Here is a 20476-nt window from a genome sequence, read left to right as displayed (position 1 = left end):
CCTGTCTGCTTTGGGAGTTACAGCAGCAATGTGGCAAATGGGACCTGTGGGTTCAGAGAAACGCCTACAGGGAAACCATGCCAAGCCTGTAGGGGCTGGTGTTGAGAAGTGCCAAGTAGTTGAGAAGTTATTTCCAAAGTAACAAGAGGCATGCTTATATTTCCAAAGTAACAAGAGGTGACTCCTTTAAACGTGCTTGATTTTGTTGCTGTTACGTGGTTGTTAACCTTGAGTTTGCTGGAATATACTTCCCACTCTTGAGACACTTTCTCTTGCCACTTTCAGAAGTATGTCCTCCACTCCCGCTGTCCAGCATTTTGGTGTGTGGTGGTGGGATTCCTCATTGAGTTCTTTCCTTGGCTGCGTGCCCTGTCACCATAATTTGAGATAGAAATGATCCCGAAGAACCTGTCATGCTCAGGAGCAGATTGGACACCCTGACTGATGGGTTAGAAATAAGCCATGTCTTAAGTGTTTTGCACACACTCTTGCATAGCACAGCTGGGAGGAAGAGAGGGTGTCTGGACTCTGAACACCTCTTAATGTTCTTTGTAGAAGATTCCACTTAGGTGGTGGAGTGTCCATCATCTCTTTGTTAGACATTTGTTGACCACCTGCTAGTATTTGTCACAGGCCCAATTTTATACTGGACACCAAGGGAGCAGTGAGTGCAAAAGATCCTATCCCTTTCATCATGGAGCTTCTAGTCAAATAGCTGGCGGTTAATTGAGATAATCCATTGTCACATTATTCACCTGAAGTATGGTCCTGTGTGCAGAACAATGTCACCTACCTTAAGTGGGCTTCAAAAGCATGTGAAACCAGAGTTCCAAACTGTGAAGTTGATTTTTAAAAAAAGATCAAAATTCCTCCTTTTACAGAGGAAGTAAGTAACTCTCTGTGAAGCAACAAGACTGTCTGTACAGGGAAATTACTTTTAGCCTGCTACCAGTCTCTAGGCCAACCTTGGGGAAAATACTTGATTTCTCTGGGCCTTAGTGTTTTTGGCTTTAAGGTGAGAGATTGGGCTATTCATAGCAGGTCTCTCAAATAACCAGTGGCTTAACTGTAAATAGTATATATTTGCATTTGTGCATGCCTTCCCAAATCTGTGTTCAATGGCATCACATTTGTTTAGCTTGAAGTAAGCTGTGGCATAGAAGTATTTACACTGTGGAAATTAGCCAGTGCTAAAAATCTGGACTCTCCTCCTGAAGAGCAGGCTAAACATTTACCAGCACACCACTGCTACTGTCAGAGCCAAAGTGCTTTTAGTTTGTTTTTTAATAGGAAACAGACAGTAGCCTGGATAGAAGATACTGGCTATATAGGGTGATATTCAAGTCCTCTAATATTTTTGATAGAGAAAATGTGTTTTTATCTATCATAGAATATAGGCCAGCAAACTTTTTGTGTCAGGAGGCAGATAATAAAAAATTTAGGGTATGTGAAATGAATAATCTTCATTGCAACTGCTGCTGTTGGGTAGAAGCTGCCATGGGCAGTAACAAACAAAGTATGGCTGTGTGCCAGTGAAACTTAGTTTACAAAAACAGGTGCCAGGCTGTGGTTCCTAAACTCCTGTCTAGCATATCATAATAGGAACCATGCTTTGAGGAAGTAATTTCTAGGAAAGAAGTTTCTCCTGGCCTTCGTGTGAGTACCAAAGACCTGAATGAATCTTGAAGATGAATGTACCTGTCAGTAGGAACTACAAAAAATTCGGTGTCAATCAGAAAAAGGAGTCGTTTGCTTAAAAGAAAACGAAGGAGTAGTTTGCTTAAAAGAAGACCAGGTAACTCAAGATTTGGGGCACAGTCATGGAAGATTTATTTTCCCCAACTCTCTTTCTGGAGCCACTTTAGATGTATGTTATGCTAGATTGGACAAACCCATTGAGTACATTTTAGGTGTTCTTATGCAGAAAGCAGAGGTGTCTCTTAACAGCTCTCCTGATTTCTGGGACAGAACAAAGGAAGTGCTTGAAAAAAGAAAATCATATAGATGGATAAATGTATCTGTATGCATGGTTTTATGGTTGGTTTGTTTTGTACAGGGGATCGAACTCACGACCTTGTGCTTGCCAGGCAAGTGCTTAAGCCACTGAGCTGAATCCCCAGTCCTTGTACATATGTTTCTATATAAATGTTAAGTACCTAAATTGTATGCATGTGTGAGTACATATTTCATGTATTTAAAGTAGTCTGATAAATCTTCAGAAGAGGAACTATTAAAATAACCAGTTTTGAGCAGTGGAATGGGGTAAAAGGCAGCTTGTTACTTTTTGCAGTGCTAGATATCTTTCTGTTCTTCAACATTCATGTGTTGTGTGTACAATTTATTCTTTTTTTTTTTTTTTTTTTTGTCTTTTTCCTTTTTATCGGTACCGGGGATCGAACTCACGACTGCCTACTTACAAGGCAGGCGCTTATGCCGCAGAGCTAAATCCCCAGCCCCGTTGTGTGTACAATTTAAAATCCCATTAAAATATACTTTTAAAAGGAAGATGGGGTTGTTTCTCCAGTAAGAATGCTGGCAGCACTCGTTCCCCCAGTGAAACAAATTACTTTGTCATGTTTCTCAACTAGTATGTTTAGTATAGTGCTGGTATATATTAACTCAACATATTGAGAGCAAGACCTGATAACTAAAACATTAGACTGTGTTAATGTTTGACTTAGACTTCCTGCCCAGGGTTAGAGATACCAGATGATTCCAGAAGTAATGGATTAATTGGCCACTTGCACTGGTGTTACAGAATGTTATTGCACATTTTTAAACTAAAGCATATTACATGGGACTGTTTTCCTGTGACCCTCTTATTTCTGAGGAGAGAATATGAATGTGTATGTAGGAATAGGCATTTGCCTTGGTAAAGGCAGTGGATTTGCCAAAACCTGGAAAGGTTTTCTCTTGGAGGGGCACATTTGGTTTTTAGATTTTTTTCAGCTTTGTTTATTGTTTTCCAGAATTAACAAATGCTAAATTTAAAATGACTAAAATCGATCCCTGTTGTGCACATTATGTTTTACATAATACCCTCAAAACACAGTTGAGCTCCATTTTTCTTAGACTGGCTTAACACACCCCTGCCTGGTAGTAGAGCCCTGCTTCTTTTTCTCCGTGGGTAAGGGGAAAAAGCAAGTGACTAGACTGAATCACGGGGAACTGAAAATGTGCACCGGTGACCTCTGTAGTCACACTGTGCTGTGTCATCTGCCATGTGCAGTCTGTTCCTCCCCTCTAATAGACCCAGAGGGTAGGGAGTTCTTCATAGGTGTGGCACTGTCACCTGAGAAGCTGTCAGCTCTGTCTAGGTTGGTTAGTCTTTATTTCTTTCTTTTTTTTGTCTTTTTGAGACAGGGTCTCTGTGCAGCTCAGGCTGGCCTTGAGCTCACTTTGTAGCCCCAGGCTGGTCTTGAACTCCCAACAATCTTCCCACCTCAGCCTCCTGAGTGCTGGGATTACAGGCATGAGCCACCACTGGCAAGTCTTTATTTCTTTTAATATATTTTTAATGGGAATTTTTGGACATACAAATAAGTAGAGTACAAATCCCCAGCTACAATTCTGGATATTAACAACTGGCTGATCTTGTTTGCACTTTTATCTTTCCTCTGTCTCACTTTTTACCTCGTCTAGGAGCTGTCACCTTCATTTTCACTTATTTATAAATCCATTCCGTTGTGTCTTCTTAGCGGAGAATAGTACTGATTATCTGTCATAGCAAAAATCTTTAAACTGTTGTGGGGTGTAATAGCATATGCCTGTAATCCCAGCCCTCTGGGAGGCCAACAAGACCATTTCTCAAACAAACCAACAAAAAACCAAACATGATGGCCCAACTTTGTAGTCTTAGCACTCAGGAGACTGAGGCAGGATTGCTGCAAGTTGAGGTCCAGCCTGGGCTACATAGTGAGTTCAAGGCAAGTGATGGGATGGAATTTTAGACCCTGTCTCAAAAAACAAAAAAAACAAAAAAAAACCCTTTTTTTTTAAAGGTCTTAGGGATGTAGGTCAGTGCAAAGGTCTGGGTTCAGTGCCCAGTCCTGTAATCCTTTCTACCATAATTTCAGCCAAATGGAACTCATGAATGGTTGGTCCTTGAGCCCTTGCTAGTATCCTGTGTCTCTGCTTCTGCCTTTGCTCCTCTCTGTGTCTGAGTCTAACTTCATCTTTCTTTTTCCCTGTCTTTGGGTTTTTTTTTTTTTTTTTTTTTTTTTTTTGGTCTTTTCCAGACAGGGTCTCGCTGTGTACGTCATGATGACCTGGAGCTCACTTTGTAGCCGAGGCTGGTCTCAAATTTGTGATGATCCTCCTGCCTCAACCTCCCAAGTGCTGGGATCACAGGCATGCACTACCACATCCAGCTCGTTTCTCAGTCTTTCTCAAATCTCATTTGAACTATGTCTTTCCTTGACCTGTATTATGATCCTTATTTTAAGTAATTAACTGGGTTCTTGTCTTCCTTTCTTTGTCCAATTGCAGTATTTATATAAAAGGAAGTCTTCCTGTGGTACTTAGCAATGCTCCATGCAAAGAAGATACTCTGGAAATACATTCTAAATTAACTTGAATTGATGTATGAGATGAATTCATCACATTACCGAGGACCAAGAATATTTTTTCACTTGCATGATTTTTTAAAAGGTTTTAAAGAATACTGATAAAAATAGTCTTTAATTTGAGCCATTATAAAAAGGCAGCTTTTTAAAATGAACTATTTGGGCCGGGATTTAGCTCAGCAGTACAAGCGCCTACCTGGCAAGCACAAGGTCATAAGTTCGATCCCTAGGGCCAAATAAATAAATAAATTTTAAAAGTGAAATATTTTATTCACATATATATCTGGAACCTTTAGGTCTTTTCTTTATGTTAGAACGCACCCAACCTGAAAAACTAAATAGTGTTGGGTCGCTTTTACTGGATAAAAGTAATTCTTCACTATATTGTTAAGTATTCATTGTTTTAAAAATGTTCAGTAAAAGAAATCACCTCCAATTTGAGCCCACCAAGCTTCTTAAAGGAAGTTCATGAGTTCCAGCTGCTTCCAGGGACAGAGTTCACAGTGTACCCTGTGTTTCACATGTTGCTTCATTTATTTTCCTAGCAGTCTGGGCAGAGCAATATAGACTCACCTAGTTATTTTAAATCTGCAAAGAAGTAAACTAAAGTTAAACAAGCCAGAGGAAATATTGTCTGTAGCAGTGAGTCATACAGTCAGATTTTAAGAGCAGGTTAGAAATAAAAAGGCTTTAGGATTGATGTTGCAAAGACAAGTCTGTTTTGCTAAGAGGTGCATGCATTTGGATCTCAGAACAGATTCTTATATCCTGTAGTGCCTGGCAACTAATGGTATCACACTCTGTGCCATGTGTTTCTCAGATTCCTCACTTTTTGCTTTAGTGTTTGTGGTTAGCAGTTAACTTGCTTGTGGAGAAATAGCAGCTTCTGTCTGCATGAGCGTCGCTGTAGCTCTGTGTTCCATCTCTCTTGACCTAAGTAGCACCCTGAGCCTGCATCTTAGGATAGTATGATTTCCTTTGAGCCAGTGCTCCAGCAGAGGCTTTGGAGCACTTAATTATTCATTATCCTTGTCATACTTTGTATCCATTATTCTAGAAGTACAGAGCAATAAACAAGTTAAGGCATAGCTCATGAAGAAGGGGCATCTCTCTAAGATAAAGTATCCCACATGATTCACCATGTTTGAACTTTTGGTTAAGAGGAGGACCAATGCATAAGCCATTGCTGAGGATCTGCTGTTAGGTAAGATCTACAAAAGTATAATCATATTAAGGGGAGATCAAGACCAGCCTTGAGTTTAAAGATGTTAGGTTTCATAAAATGTTTTTTTCTCAGATAAGAAGTCACCTTCTAAGTTCTGGTGAAATCTCTATTATTAAAATCAACCCATTTGTTGTTGTCAGAGTTTACCTGGGAAAATATTTATTATAGGACACATACTTTGTAGAATAATTTTTAACACTCAACTAACTGAAAGAGTCAAATGCAGAAGAGTATAGGAGATCTGTCCACTCACTTGAGACCCAAAGAATCCAACTGAGGGTCTGGATCCCACAGCAGTATCCTGTTCAAGTTCAGCTGACAACCTAGAGCCTATGGCAGTGTCCTCCATGAGTCCAAATGGAAGCCTAGAGCCCATGAAAATTGTCTCATGCAAGTCTCTATCAAGAGAAGGCCCAAAGATCAGTGGTGGAAACTAGAAAGTCTGCTAAGATAGAACAGCTATTTTCCTATCAGGAAAACTAGAGTAACAAGCTTCTTGGGGAGGATCAACAGCCCACCATCTTCTCTCTCAGTTCTCTTTTTATATTCTTGGCAACAGTCCTCAGATGGACCTTCCACACCTACCACCACGTTGATTCAGTTCAGCTGGGTGTTACAAGTTGCCCATTAGTTAATCCACCCCACATCCTTTCAAACTTATTATACAAGTTTTTCCAAAATCAAGAACATCTTTGAGAGGCTTATCATTGACTGTCTGGACTCCCATAGGTTCTTTAGAGTTTGAAGATGGTTGTAAGGTGATTTTTAGTACTTAAAATCCATTTAGTTAATTTGGATCTTTGTATGTAAAATGGTACTTTTTGTGCTCCCTGTAGAGAGGCTGCATGGTGGGTATAAGAGAGTTGGCAGTAGCACTAGGAGGCTTCAGTTTTACTCTCAACTTTGTCAGTAGGGCAGGAGCCCTTGGCAAGTGATGTGGCAACCTCTCTGATGTTGACTTCTCAGCTATAAAATAGGACGGTGCACCTTTGACACAGAGCCACTAAGAGACTGTTGCCCGTGGGAGGTCCCTGGGCTCCCACAGATATTCGGCTCATGTCCAGGCTGCAGTGCCGCCGGAGTCATCCCTTAACACTTAACATTGCTGCTATTCCCACAACTTGGTTCACGCTCCCCCTCCTGAGCTGCAGGCCCACAGATTGAGCTGCCTTCTGAACATCTCCATCCCAGATTCGTCATGTCCGAGCCCAGCATCCTGGTCCCTGTCTGTGTCACTGGATCTGATACATTGTCCAAATGAGAAATGAGAATGATTTTGGACCTCTCTGATCTTCTCACCTGTCCCTCCTGCATTCTGCCTTTGTAACTATCCACACGGACTTTTCCCTCCTGTCGCACCTCATTGCTTCTGCTTTCTTTCTCTGACTTGATGACTGAATAATACCAAACCTGTCTCCCTGGAACTATCTAGCTAGCATTATGTATGCTCATAAAACCAGAGCCATGTGGATGCTGCCAAGGTCTACCATCAGCACTATGTGGACAGAGCAAAAGCCTGCCATCAGCCTGAGCAGTAGACAGACTTTTTGAACAGGGCTGCAGTGGATGACAGAAGAGGGGTGTGAATGAAATTCCAGGATATCAGTTCTTGAGCAGATTGCCTTTTAGGGCTGTCTTCTCAAAATCCTGTAACTTCTCAAAATCCTTGCAACTTTGAACATGTGAGGGTGGGGCCCTGCTGATACTCACGATACCCTGGAGGCATACTTTCTAATGTCCTGACTCAGACTACTTGGCCTCTTTTTTATGCCAATCTTTTCAGCAGCCATGTACACCTCTGTTCCAACTTTATGGACTCTAGCTTTACAGGAGCCTCTTAGGAAATGCAAAACTTTAAAAATCAATCAACTGTGTCTTGTGCTCTTGATTCTCAATATTGAGCTGGCTAATGTCTCTAACAGTACCCATGCCACAGCTTGAATATTGGACTGCCAGAGGACAAATTTTTCTGCCAGAGCAAAACACACATGGCCTGGAGGTGGTGCTTTTTTTCCAGCTGAAACATTCTGAGCCTGGTGTTTATAGTCTGTATTTCTATCAGCATTCTCCTCCTTTGCACTCCAATCACAGTCACTCATCAAATTCAGCCTGCAGCATTGTGGAACAGCTTCTCCAGCAACCCTCTTTAGGCCTTTCTAAATTCCTCCCAGGAGCTAGTTCCTAATACTTCTAAACCACATAATCAGGTGTGGTCCCGTCAATAGCCCCACTTCTCTGATACCAAAATCTGTCCTGGTCACTGTTTTGTTCCTGGGACAGAATACGTGACACTCACAATTTAAGGAGGAGAGGTTTATTTTGGCTCACATTTTAGAAGTTTCAGTCCTTGTATTGTTGGTGGTATGGTGGAAGACCTGGGCAGAGAAAAGCTGTTCACATCCTGACAGTGAGGAAAAGGTTGAGGGAAAAAACAGGGAGGGAGATACACTCTGTAAGATTGTGCCCCAACCAAGTCCCATCTCCAAATGCAAAGTCACCTGTCATGTAACCATATTTAGTTGCTTCCCAAAATCCCTGACTATGAACACCTGAGTTTTTGGAGGGACCTTTAGACATGAGCCATAACAAGGAGGCTGGGAACTTTTATCCTTTCATTTCAGTGATAAATGTATGAATGAATCCCTGTCAGTTACACTTCTCTTAGTCCAGAGAGGCCAGGATAAATCCTTAATCAAGTACCTCGAGATTTGTCTGTTATTTGTCACATTTTGAATCAGTGAAACTGGAGCTCTGTGTAGAAACCATATCACTGTGTATATCGCTGCGATTGAGCTGTGGCATAGTTGCCTTAGAGTCTGATGGACTTGAGCTTTTGTTCGATTCCTCTTTCAACATGTGGCATCTGGCTTCAAACTCCCAGCTCTTACTTGTGCTTCTATTCTGCTGTAGGGAAGGAATGTACTGGTCAAAAACAGGAGCATCAAGTTCTCCTAGTGGTGTCTGTTCTCATGGATTATCAGCAAAACAAGAGTTTATACCTTAAACTTCTGGGAACTTTATTAGCATGAGTCACTGTCTTTGAGTTCAGGCAGTTCTGAGGCCCAGACGAGACCACATTGGCCTCAGAAATTTGTTGAGTTCGTGGAGATAAAGGTAATCCTGTGAGACCTCTGGCAGCTAGTCACTGAGCTTTTTGATGCTCTTTCTTTCTAATTTCTAAAATTTAATAAAAATATAGCCAGGATTTACAAAATGTGTTTAGGAGCTTGAAGAAATGCAGCTCTACTAGACTTGCCCTATAATGCTTTTAAAAAATACAGCTGTTTTCTTCAAAATAACTGTTCATACGATCACAGACAATAAAATCAAACACCCCAGAATAAAACCATTCCAATTAACCAATGAAAACATTATAAGGCTTCAAAACAATAAAATGGGGAATCATGATTACCACAATCTTTTATGTATTCTTACCATTTCTTACACTAGGGAAACTATTCGGTTTTTGAAATCCCATCAAGCTTTTGTTCTTCTGTCTCCATCGGTTTTATCATGTTGTATTTTATTGGATTTTATTATATGTGATAGTATAAACAAAATGTTTTATAGTCAAGGAGATAATACAGAAACCATTGTTCGTTTTCTGTTAGTTGGTTCTATATACCTGTAATACTTTTACCCTCTTGAATGGTTTTGCATTGTCTTGTTATGTTTGATAGTATACGATGGCATACTCAAATATTTCAAGGAGAGAGACACTATGGTAACTACTGTTAATGTCAAGTTATCCTGTGGTGAAACACTATGTTGCTTAAATTATTCTGTTCTGACCTGTGTTGTTATGTCCTCTTTCATCTTAATCCCCCCTTTATATATATATATTTTTTTTTTAAGTAAAAAATAATACAGCTTTGTGCTCACCACACCCGCTCCTTTTCCTTCTGTCGAGACTTCAGTGTAGAAGGACTCAGCTGGGGGTCTCTGGAGGTGTCATTTACTAAGCTTCAGGAGCTCCCCGTCTGCCTCCCTGGCCTAGTGTTCATGGCCTTGGGATGACCTGCTTTTCCTACCCCATCTTTGGAATCTAAATACAAAGTTCACCAAGCCTTCTTGTGAAACCACCTGTATTAGCCCACAGTGATACTAAAAAAATAAAAATGGATGTATCTGTTGCTACACTTAAATGAGCTTAAAGATTCTGTTAAGACTTTCTTGTTGGGAGCTGCTTGTGACATGTGAGCCCAGAACTGGGGAGCCTTACAGAAGCAGGGAAGCATCATCCGGTATTGCTGTGGCTCAGCCCTGGACCCCCAACCCTGACCATGATTTTGGCAGTGGTTGTGCACATCTGTCATAGTTGTTTCTAGGGTACATTCTGAGAATTGCCAGTGTTGCTTAATGAAGTTTAGAGAAACAAGGGGTTAGGTTGGATTTAGGAGCAGCCACTGCAGTGTAATCTAATATAATGTACTAGATTTTGACATTGGGAATCTACGTCTTACTAGGTATACACCCACAACTTTCTGGTTTTTCTTTATCAAGCCCACAGTGACCAACAAAGCCTCCTGTAAGTTGACCTCTGCTACCTCCCAAATTTTTCTGCCTCCTCTTTGGCCTTCATTTACTCTGGACTCCTTTCGTTCCTTAGACCCACCATGCACACCCCTACCCCAGGGTCTCTGCATCAGACTTTACCACTCACCCAACTTACAGAAAGTTGTACCTTCTTCCTTTCAAGGTTCTTCTCAGGTGGCTCCAGTGTCATTGAGTCCTGACATCCCCCAAGGCTTCTGCATTCCCTGCTGCCTCTTGGTGCTTATGAACAGGAAGGACACTGTGTAATGGAACCCGGTTTGCTTGTTTATTTGTTTTGTTGTTGTTGTTGGTCTCTTTTCACTAAAATGGAAGCACTAAGGCAGGAATTTTTCCTCTTTGTTCACTGGTACTGTACATCTCCAGGACCTAAAGTAGTTCCTGGCACATATTAGACAATCAGATACATACACATTTAATGCATGAATCCCACATTTTTTCCTTTAAATGAACTTTACAGAATCATCAAACAACCTTATCATACACATTGGGAAACTGAAGTGCAAAAAATTTCAGTGACTATTTAGAAATGAAACTTAGTTAACCGCCATGACAATTCTACTTTTTTTTAAAAATCTAGAAATATACATTGAACATTCTGTTCAGTTATCCAGAACAGGTCAGCAGAAAGAGTAAATAAACTAGTGACTTAAACATTGAACAAGAAGGGACAAGTCACTGTGATGGCAGACCTTTCTGTCACGTTAGAAGCAGCTGAGTGGTGTTTATCTCCATAGCATACTGTGCACTTTGAAAGTAATCAGAATAGCGGGGCGTGGTAGATCACGCCCTGTGACCCCAGCACTCGGGAGGCTGAGGCAGGAGGATCATTGTAAGCTGGAGACCAGCCTGGGCTACAAAGTGGGCTTGAGGCCAGCCTGAACTGCATAGCGAGACCCTATCTCAAAAAGACAAAAAACAAATTTATATATAAAAAAAGAAAGTAATCAGGGCTCAAGAAAAAACATGCTGCCGTTACGATTTCACCAAAAGCTAGAATGAAAGTGGCAGTTTTTACTTCTTTTGGCAGGTTTGTTAGCTTTTTTACAGTTTTCTTCTCTTACCAAGACTGATACAAACATGTTCAGAATTTAAAGAAAAAGAAAAACTGTGCTGCTGGATTTGGTTGTTATAGACGATTCCTTTTTCTAAAACTCTTCTGTTCCCATCTATGGTTTTTTTTTTTTTTCTCTCCCCAAATAGACATTTGTCCTGGCTTGAAAATTTTTATAGTTACAGATACCAAGATCCTTGTATTTAGTTGCAAATTAAGAGGTTTTTGTTTTGTTGAAATTACTTCTATGAATTACTGAATCAAAGAGATAGCCTGTTTAGGAAAATCTAGAAATAATTTATACGGTTTCTCACATGCATCTACATGGAATGAAGCAAGGAACTAGCATGAGCCCAAATAAACCTCTCTTCAGTTGAGAATGTCAAATATTTTGTCCCAGAGAAAAAGAAAGACATAAGCTAAGTCTCTCCACCCCACCAAAACAAAAACCAAAAAAGACCAATTAAGCTATCAGCCACTCCCAAAGCCAGTTTAATCTGTTTTCTTTCCCTCTTTTATTATTATTGAGTGGAGATTAGATAAAACTGAAAAGAGGCAGGAGCCAAGCCTAGAGTGGGAAGGAAGGGTGATAAGAAAGAAATGAAGGAAGGAAGGTTCTCTGACCAGTTGATAGTGTTCCTAGATAAAGCCCAGGTCTTAGTGCTAGTTTGGAGTCTTTGGGGACTGGAGAATTTGTTAATGCTTGAGGATTGGGGCTGGGTGGACTTCTGACCAGGGACCAACACAATATGTAGATTCTGCTGTGAATCTGGGGTTGCTCCCAAGCTCCCTGCATTCCTGAAATACAGTTGTTTTGGGCTTTTTCATGGAATTTATTAAACCATGGTGCTGCTATAAGATTTAAAACTTTGGAGTAGCTCTGAGTTCCAGTATCCTTTACATAGAGGGACCATTGCCCAACTTCCAAGCAAACCAGTTTTTAGTTGCTGTAACAGTGCTGCTGTTGTTTTCTGTTGACCTGTGGCTTAGTAAAGAGTGCCAAAGGACTTGTGCAATCCCTGGTTCAGACTAAGGTGCTGGAGGACCCTTGGAAAGAAGTAAAGGCAAGTCCCACACTGAAACCCAAGTCGCGCTTCTGTGGCAGCCTTTGGCTTTCAGAGCCAGCTAGGTGACCTCTTGTACCTTCAGGGCAGAAGTCCTTTATCTCGAGAGGCAGTGTGGAGGTAATTAATCAAGGTTCAAAACCTAGCTCTACCTCTTACTAGATGTGTGCCCTTGGGGCAAGTTTTTGCATCTCTCAGAGCTGCAGTTTCCACAACTGTAAATAAAAATAACAACAGGCTTTCCTTTATGGAGCTGTTGTTGCCAGGATTAAAGAAGATGGGGTAAAAAGCTCTGGACACATTCTTGAATTTAGTGAATACTAATTGCTTCCTCCCTCCCTTAATTTTTGTAGGTAGAATTTGTTTCATGCTTCTAATGAAACTAATCTGCTATCTAGTTTCTAAGGAAAATGTGAGACAGACACTGTCGTTCTATATACAGGTCACTTCCTGTAAGAGCCAAATTGGTCTGTATCCATCCTCTGATACTGCAGGAGATTAAGAATAGCAGGAGTCATGTAAGGCTTCCAGTGTTATTCCCCGAGCATTGCTAATCTGTGGAGAAAAGAAATAAATGCACATTTGGGTACAATTTAGCAACTTGTTTTGTAGATAACACTAGACCTTGACTTCTTTGGAATTTTGCATAGAGATAGAGACAGTTCAAAAACTTAAAGCTGGTGAAGAGGTGGGTTCCCCATCTTGCTCAATCCTGCCAGGGTTATCCACTACTTCATATGGGACAGAAATTCTGAAACATCCCACAGCCTCTGTTGAAGTGACCTTCTGTTGATTGACTTTTCCAGGGGGCCAGAACAGTAATTTTTCTGTGGGAGTTGCTGCTGTTTGGGGTAGAAAAGTTAAGTCCTATGGACTGAGGTGCAGGTGATGGAGTATGACCCTTCTAAATATACATCATCAGATGGCCATTCAGTAGAATCATCTGTCTTATTTTCTGAGCTCACAGATTTATAAACTACTTCTACTGAGAAGGTGATATGTTTCTTACACCTTGAATAAGACAGAGTGTTGGCAGTGTTTTCTCTTCCTGGCTGGCCTCTCACTAAGACGGAATTACTGACAAGTTTCTAGCATTTGTGTGTCACTTTATCTTACATAGAGACGCATTTCAGAACCTAGAGCCGCTGTCCCTGCACAGCCTAGGCCACTCTGCTGGAGACATTTTGGTTGTGACTCTCATTTTGGAATGTTCCTTTAGCCTTTTGCTATGTCAAGTACATTGCCCTGTTGCTTCCAGAATTGAGTATGGGTTCCTCACGTGACATGTCACAGCATCCAGCAGTGGTTGTCAGAATGTGTGCTAGAATCACCTGAGAGGTTAAAGGGTGTTGTGATTCCTGTCCCTGCCCCCATCTGTACTGATCAGGAATCTATTTTTGATAGGAAAGATGCTCTGGTAAATCTAATGCAGCTGGCATAGGGCACAAACTATTATAAACAATTCTGGATGTTTCAATATCCTCTACTGGCCTTCCTTCATTTAGTTTCTTTTTCCGTAACTCATGGAGAAGAAAATCGATTGCCCTAGGTGGGTCAGGTACCTTTCCTCTACTGCTAAGTGGCAGCTGCTACAAACATGTGAAATGTGGGGAGAGGCGTGCCACGGAAAGGGGTGCTGAACATAACCTCATTTTCTTCAGTTCTGCGTTGTCTCATGCCTGTTACAGCTATCTGTGTTGCTTTCTGTTGCCCACTATACTGATAACTCTAGGAAGACAAAGACTGCTTCTCAGTAAAGTACCTAGTACAGGCTAAATACTATTTATTGAAACGCAGGGGACGAGAAGCATTTCAAGTTTTAGGTTATTTTGGATTTTGGAATATTTGCTTATATATAATGAAATATCTGTTTTGGAGATGAAACCCAAGTATCAACATGAAATTCATTTATTTTTATATACACTGTATACACATAATATAAGTGTAATTTTATACAGTATTTATAGGGCACCTGTGTTTTACCTGCAAATTATCACATGAAATTAGGTGTTAAAATTTGCACTTATGGTATCATGTTGGCTCTCAAAAAGTTTGGATTTTCGATCATTTTGAATCCGATTTTTGTACTATAGATAGCATATTCTGGACTTTGGATAGAGATGTACAAATACACATTTCTGTTAAAATGCAAACAAAAGTTATACAGTAAAGTAAAATACTCAGTCTTCTTCCCAGCCCTGACTTCTAGGCCTTACCCCTCTGAAGGGAACCCTTTCGTATCCGTAATGAAGTTCAAGTTTTACATAATTTTATAATGTCACTTGAAATGGATTCTTATCTCCTCCGAAGCCGTACATGAGTCCATCTCGGGTGTCTGTTTGTATAAGTCCCACTACCCCCAGTTTTGAAGAGAAAACAAGTGATTTTTTTAAGTAAATAAGAATCATTGTTAAAGACAGCCCAACCCCCAGGTTAAAACTTAGCTTCTTTTTCAGGTGCACATTACCACTGGAAATTATGAAGAACCCGTTCGCACACTTGGCTGAGCCCTTGGATCCTGCACAACCAGAAAAGAAATTCTTTAATTTAAAAAAATTGGAGGATTTAAGATATGGTAGGTATATGATTTCTGTGATGTAATTGCTTTGGTAGCAATGAAAATTAAATTCCAATTCCATAACAATTAAGCTATGTGATTAATTAGCCTTTAGGAGAAATGGAAGAGGGAATAACAAAGAATAGATGAATGTTCTTGTAATAAATACATGGGCATACCACATAAACCACACACACACATACACACCACCCCTTTCGTACACTTGGTTTTTTGGGTAGGTAATGATGATTATGTGCGGGAACATTATATAACACATAGAATATGCCGTGTTCGTATATACATATTTTATGTGAATAGCAACCGTCAGGGTCATGTCTATAAAATAAAAGAAGTCTTCATGATGTTGAGTCCCAGAAAGAGGGACACATGCTCAGATAACATGAATATGAATAACAAGAGGACAAGAATGCAAGTCTTCTTTATTCCTGTTTTCCAAATATTGGCAAACAATTTTCGTATAAAGGTGAAACTTTTATTTTGTAAATAAAATAGGCTTTCTTATAAATTATCAGTGTTTTATCTTAGCAATCAATACTGTTGTGTCCATGCTGCATGGTGTTTAGGATTTTATTTTCTTGGAAATGTGTGTGCCTGTGGGTCTAACTACACTAATTATAAAGCATTATCATTTCTTAAGACTAGTTTTCATAAGAAATACTACTCTTATGCATATGCTAATAAATATATCTATTACCTGGTAACATATTTCAGTAAATAGGTGGATTGACAGTGAGATGTGATGATTCGACTTTCTGCTCTTGGAATTCAAGGCAAGCCAACCATTTAATATGAGAGAAATAAGCTGTATTAGTTTGTTTTCACCTGTATTTTCTACTACCGAATGTCCCTTCAACCTATTCATTACCCTTATAAACTGTCAGTTATTTTGCTTTCTTCATCTGTTGGAAGAATAACCTGATACCTTGTATGTGGTTTATATACATGTTAACTTTAAAGAGATCTCTTAGAATAAGGTGTCTGTTGTTTTCTGTTTTTTTTTTATAATGCTTTCTCCTTTATTCTCAGAGCACTTACCATTTTCTATTAGAGTTCTCCTGGAAGCAGCCATTCGGAACTGTGATGAATTTTTGGTGAAGAAAGATGATGTTGAAAATATTCTAAATTGGAGTGTCATGCAGCATAAGAACGTAGAAGTACCATTTAAACCTGCACGTGTCATTCTGCAAGACTTTACGTGAGCCTAATGTCACTTCTTTTTCTTCTACCTTTTTGTCAGCCTTTCAAGAAAAAAAAAATTTTTTTTTGTTTTAACAAACAGAAAAGCCCTACAGTGATCCGGACAAAAAAGGCTCTTGTCCATGGCAGCAAAAATAAACTGGGATTATCTGAAGTATCCCCACCTTTCCCAGTGTCCAAGTTCACTGTCCTTTATCTTGAGTCTCCTAGTCCTAGGTGAAGGAAATGTCTTGGAGCTATCCTGGAAACTTGCCTGTGAGGGGAAATAATGTATTTCAGAAGGCCCTACTGTTAGGCCTCAGCTCATACCCTGTTAATCATAAGAATCTCTGCCTGTCATTGAGCTATATTCCTGGCCTATTTTTCTATTTTTAAGTAATGTTGTTGTATTCCTTCTAGAGAATATTATTTTTCTAGAGGAAAGTCACACAAATTTTATACTCGTAAAACAAAAAAAGAAAAGATTCACTTACCTCCCGTCAGTCTGATTGCCTACGTGTTGCATTATATCCATCCCTTTCAATTTGGCTGATGTTGAAGGTGTGACCAGCCTGTCTTCTCCAGGGCTTTGTCCACTTACCTTGTGAATCGCAACAGCCATGGTAGGACAGCTGCTCAGGAGCAAATGTGCCAGCTTTCCCAGTTTCTGTCCTTGGTCACTTAGTCCTAGCACTTATTACCTATGTGATTCTGCTGCTCGAAGAAATATGCTTGTGACTTTCACTTTTAAGTCACTTGTTAGCTGCTTTGATGAAATGTTTCCCTGTCAGTATTATTACTGGTGGCAAAAAGTTGCAGATTCCAGTCATATGTGTTTAAGGCTTATTTTTTACTCAGTTCTCTCCTCCTTTTCTCAGGGGTGTGCCAGCCGTGGTTGACTTTGCTGCAATGCGTGATGCAGTGAAGAAGTTAGGAGGCAACCCAGAGAAAATAAACCCCATCTGTCCTGTTGATCTTGTAATTGATCATTCCATCCAGGTCGATTTTAGCAGAAGGTAAAGAGAAATTAAAATGAATTCCTAGGTTTTCTGCAAATCTTGGAATACACATCTTTTTTTTTTTTTTTTTCCCCCAATGTGTATATGTACTTAAAAGAAGAAAATCTTTAAACTCTATCAGGAAAATTCAAACCTAACATAGATTTTCTAATGAATATTTTTTAGAGGAGTGTTTTCTCTAAAAAATTCTTTTTGCTTGTGTGTTTACTTGTTGGGTAGGATTGAAGCCAGCTTGAACTCTGAATGAAAATGCATGCATTTTCTGCAGCAGGAGCATTTTGATACAAGTGCTTGTTTGACTTTGAAAGAGTTAGATTATTTTTTATTGCCCAGAGCATCATTCCTTTTTTGATCCCAAGTAATTGTTTCATGCTTGGCTATCTGTACCTTTCCATGTATGTTTCTAAAATAACTATCCTTTTTTCCCCATTGTTTCTTTTGTTGTTTGGGGTACCCTTTCCTCTCTTGCCACTACTTTGCCGGTCTTTCATGTCCAGTTTAAATCCTCTTCTGTTAAGATTCCCTCACTCTCTACCCTACATCAAGCTCCATTAAGCTTGATTTGCTAGACTAAGTATCTGTGGTAGGTCTGTAGTCCTTGGAGGGAAGGTGTCACTTGAGTTGCCTTGGTAGGTAGACTGTTGGCTCCCCGAAAGCAAGAGAGCTGAACATGTAATAGACACTTAACGCATACTAAACCAGGTCGTCTTAAGCTATCTTTGGCCTCAATGAGAATCTTGATGGCTAAGTTAAGGGGCAAGTGGAAAACCTCAAAATCTCTAAGGACAGATAGGTTTTCCTCATTTTAAAACTTGGCTTCCAAAGGTAGAGGTATTAAAACATCTTAGTAAAGAGAGCCTGTGCAAAGAATAAAATTGAACATTTGAATATATAGTTGTAAACTAGCAACTCAGGCATGATCTCTTAATAAACCTTTATCTACTTCTTAAGCAAATTATATGTAACAATGGTGATCCTGGCTCATTGACGAGATAACGTATAAACTCTGTGAGACTAAGAGTCAAGTAGTAATGGTCAATTTCCCTGACCCAATTTATTTTAATGAACTTTTATCCCTCAATCTCATTCTCTAGAAGCCTTTACTTTAACTTTAAAGTATTGAGAGTAAATAAAAAAGCTTATAAAATATTAAGAAAACTATGCAACACTTGAGTCCAAGTGAAGCAATTCAGTAATGTGATGGAACTTAAAAGAGCACCCAATGAAATTAATTTGAAAAAAGAGAAACTAGGAATTAAACTTGAGGAAGTCAGTCCCCTTTGTCCTTTGCATCAAAATGGCACAGGCAGTTGGGAAGAAAGCAAAGAGCAAACTGCTATTTGCCCTTTCCTACAAAAAGCAGTTTTCACTACCATACCATGAAGACTTCAGGATAAAGATAGGCATAGTGATACACTTGTGTAATCCCAGCACTTTGGTAAACTGAGGCAGAAAGATTGCAAGTTTGAGTTCAGCCTGGGAAACTTAGTGACGTAGCGAGACTCAGTCTGAAAATAAAAAGTACAGAAAAAGAGGAAGGGCATTGGGCCTGAGAATGTAGCTCAGTGGGAATGACTTGGGTTCAAACCCCAATATTGTAAAAACCATGAAAAATACAAATCAGCTAAAGAAAATTATGTATTTCATAATAAAAGGCAATGCAAATGCTACACAGTGAAGTTTTCAATCTTACAAGTAATGAAAATTAAAAATAATTATTTGAGATACCATTTTCTCTTACCAGTATTAAGTTTAGAAAATAGCAGTTAACTATGAAAGTATCATGGGAAAGACAGTTTTATACACTGCTATTAGCACTGTAAATTAGAAATGAGAAAAGTAATACGTAGCAAGACCTTAGATATTTCTATGTCCCTTTCCAAAAATTTCTACTTCCAAGCAAACTTTTAGTAGATGTCTAAAATTCAGAAAAAGATTTGTGGCCATTGATGTTTATTAAAATCATATTTATAAATGAAAACCTAGAAACTTATTAAATGCCCAATAAAGGAAATGATTTACTAAATTATAATAATCCTGAAAGTGAAGTATTGAGGTAGTCTTTTAATTTTATTTATAAAGTACTTAAAAATCTTGGACTAGATTTACATTGTAGCCTAATTTCCAGATACTACATTGTATATCCATTAAGCAATCTCAGCTAAATCTAAAATTATATGGAATTAAAAGATTGAAAAGAGGTGTCAAACTACAAAATAATCATGTGTACCCAGTCCTTATTTTTTACAGTATAAAAAGGTGTTTTTTCAGTATTTACTTATTTATATGTTAATTTATTTATTTTGTGAGAGTATCGTACACTCCAGATCTAGCCACCCTTGAAAAAACCCTGTCCATGACTGTATGAGGCTTTGGGAGACATCCAGACACAAGCCATAACACTGGGCATTGCCAGTCATACCCAGCTAGTTGATTCGCTTTTTTTCAACAGATTCTGAGTTCCAAGCAGGCAGTGATTTTGCTCCTTTATATACCATAGGCTCTCAGTGGATAATTAGTAAAGAAAAGGGTTAGGCAAGAAATAAGAGTGGCTGCGATAGAGATCCAGGGCCAGTCAGATTCAGGTGACAGCTCTGTAATTTCCCAGATGGTGGATGAATTATCTGGCCTTTCTGTATGTGCTACATCAGCAGTTTTTGTAGGTTGAGTTGAGGATAACAGGAGTCTGTGAGGAGTTGAGGTAACAGTGAGAGCGTGTCTATAAAGGACTAGAAGCCTGGACATATGTGTACTTTAGCTCCTGCCGGTATTATTGCTATAGTAGTGCTTGTTATTGCCTTGAGCACCTTTATAGCAACAGTCTGTGTAACTGCCCCTGTAGCGGGGCAGCGTGGACTAGGGATTAAGAGTGTAAACTTTGAGTGAGAATGTTTCAGTTCCATTCTTACCTTTGCTATCCTTCTAGTGCTCAGCAAGTTTCTTAGCCTCTCTGTGTGTCATTTTCTCCATTGGAAAAATGTGTGTATTAAAATATACCTAACTCAAAGCATATTGATGGACACTAATTTAAAAAATTAAAGCATTTAAATAGTAGCTGATTCCTAATAATGTCAATAAACATTAATGATTATAATAATTAATTCGGATGTGGATCTTAGCTATTAGTTTTACTGTCTTTCCTTAACACGTGATATACAAATTATGGGAGCTCTTGCTGTGCTAAACCCACAGAATTGTGACTGTGACTTACTCTGTTATGACACAGAACAGTGCAGTTGAT

General features: G+C 39.4%; 1 protein-coding gene and 1 long non-coding RNA gene across 3 annotated transcripts in view; one reads left to right on the top strand and one right to left on the bottom strand.

Moving 5' to 3' along the window:
- Aco1 (aconitase 1) overlaps nucleotides 1-20476 on the top strand; it is a 62565-nt gene that overhangs the window by 1354 nt on the left and 40735 nt on the right. Inside the window, exons 2-4 of one of the 2 annotated variants that reach the window (XM_003470822.5) lie at nucleotides 14919-15037; nucleotides 16067-16235; nucleotides 17095-17232. In XM_003470822.5, coding sequence (XP_003470870.1) covers nucleotides 14941-15037; nucleotides 16067-16235; nucleotides 17095-17232 — 404 coding nt within the window. In that variant the 5' untranslated portion in view covers nucleotides 14919-14940. Of the gene's footprint in view, nucleotides 1-14918; nucleotides 15038-16066; nucleotides 16236-17094; nucleotides 17233-20476 lie in introns of those variants that run through there. The other variant, XM_063226812.1, reaches the window with a different exon arrangement.
- Nucleotides 8089-14920, bottom strand: LOC134470746 (uncharacterized). Its single transcript, XR_010039896.1, has 2 exons — nucleotides 10463-14920; nucleotides 8089-8694 (listed from the first exon to the last, which is right to left on the bottom strand). It is a non-coding gene; the product is annotated as an uncharacterized LOC134470746 (long non-coding RNA).

Source organism: Cavia porcellus, unplaced genomic scaffold, assembly GCF_034190915.1.
Source record: "Cavia porcellus strain 051 isolate PalLab524CR breed Dunkin Hartley unplaced genomic scaffold, mCavPor4.1 scaffold_1, whole genome shotgun sequence".
NCBI classification, from domain to species: Eukaryota; Metazoa; Chordata; class Mammalia; order Rodentia; family Caviidae; genus Cavia; species Cavia porcellus.
This window is presented reverse-complemented; position numbering and strand designations above follow the sequence as displayed.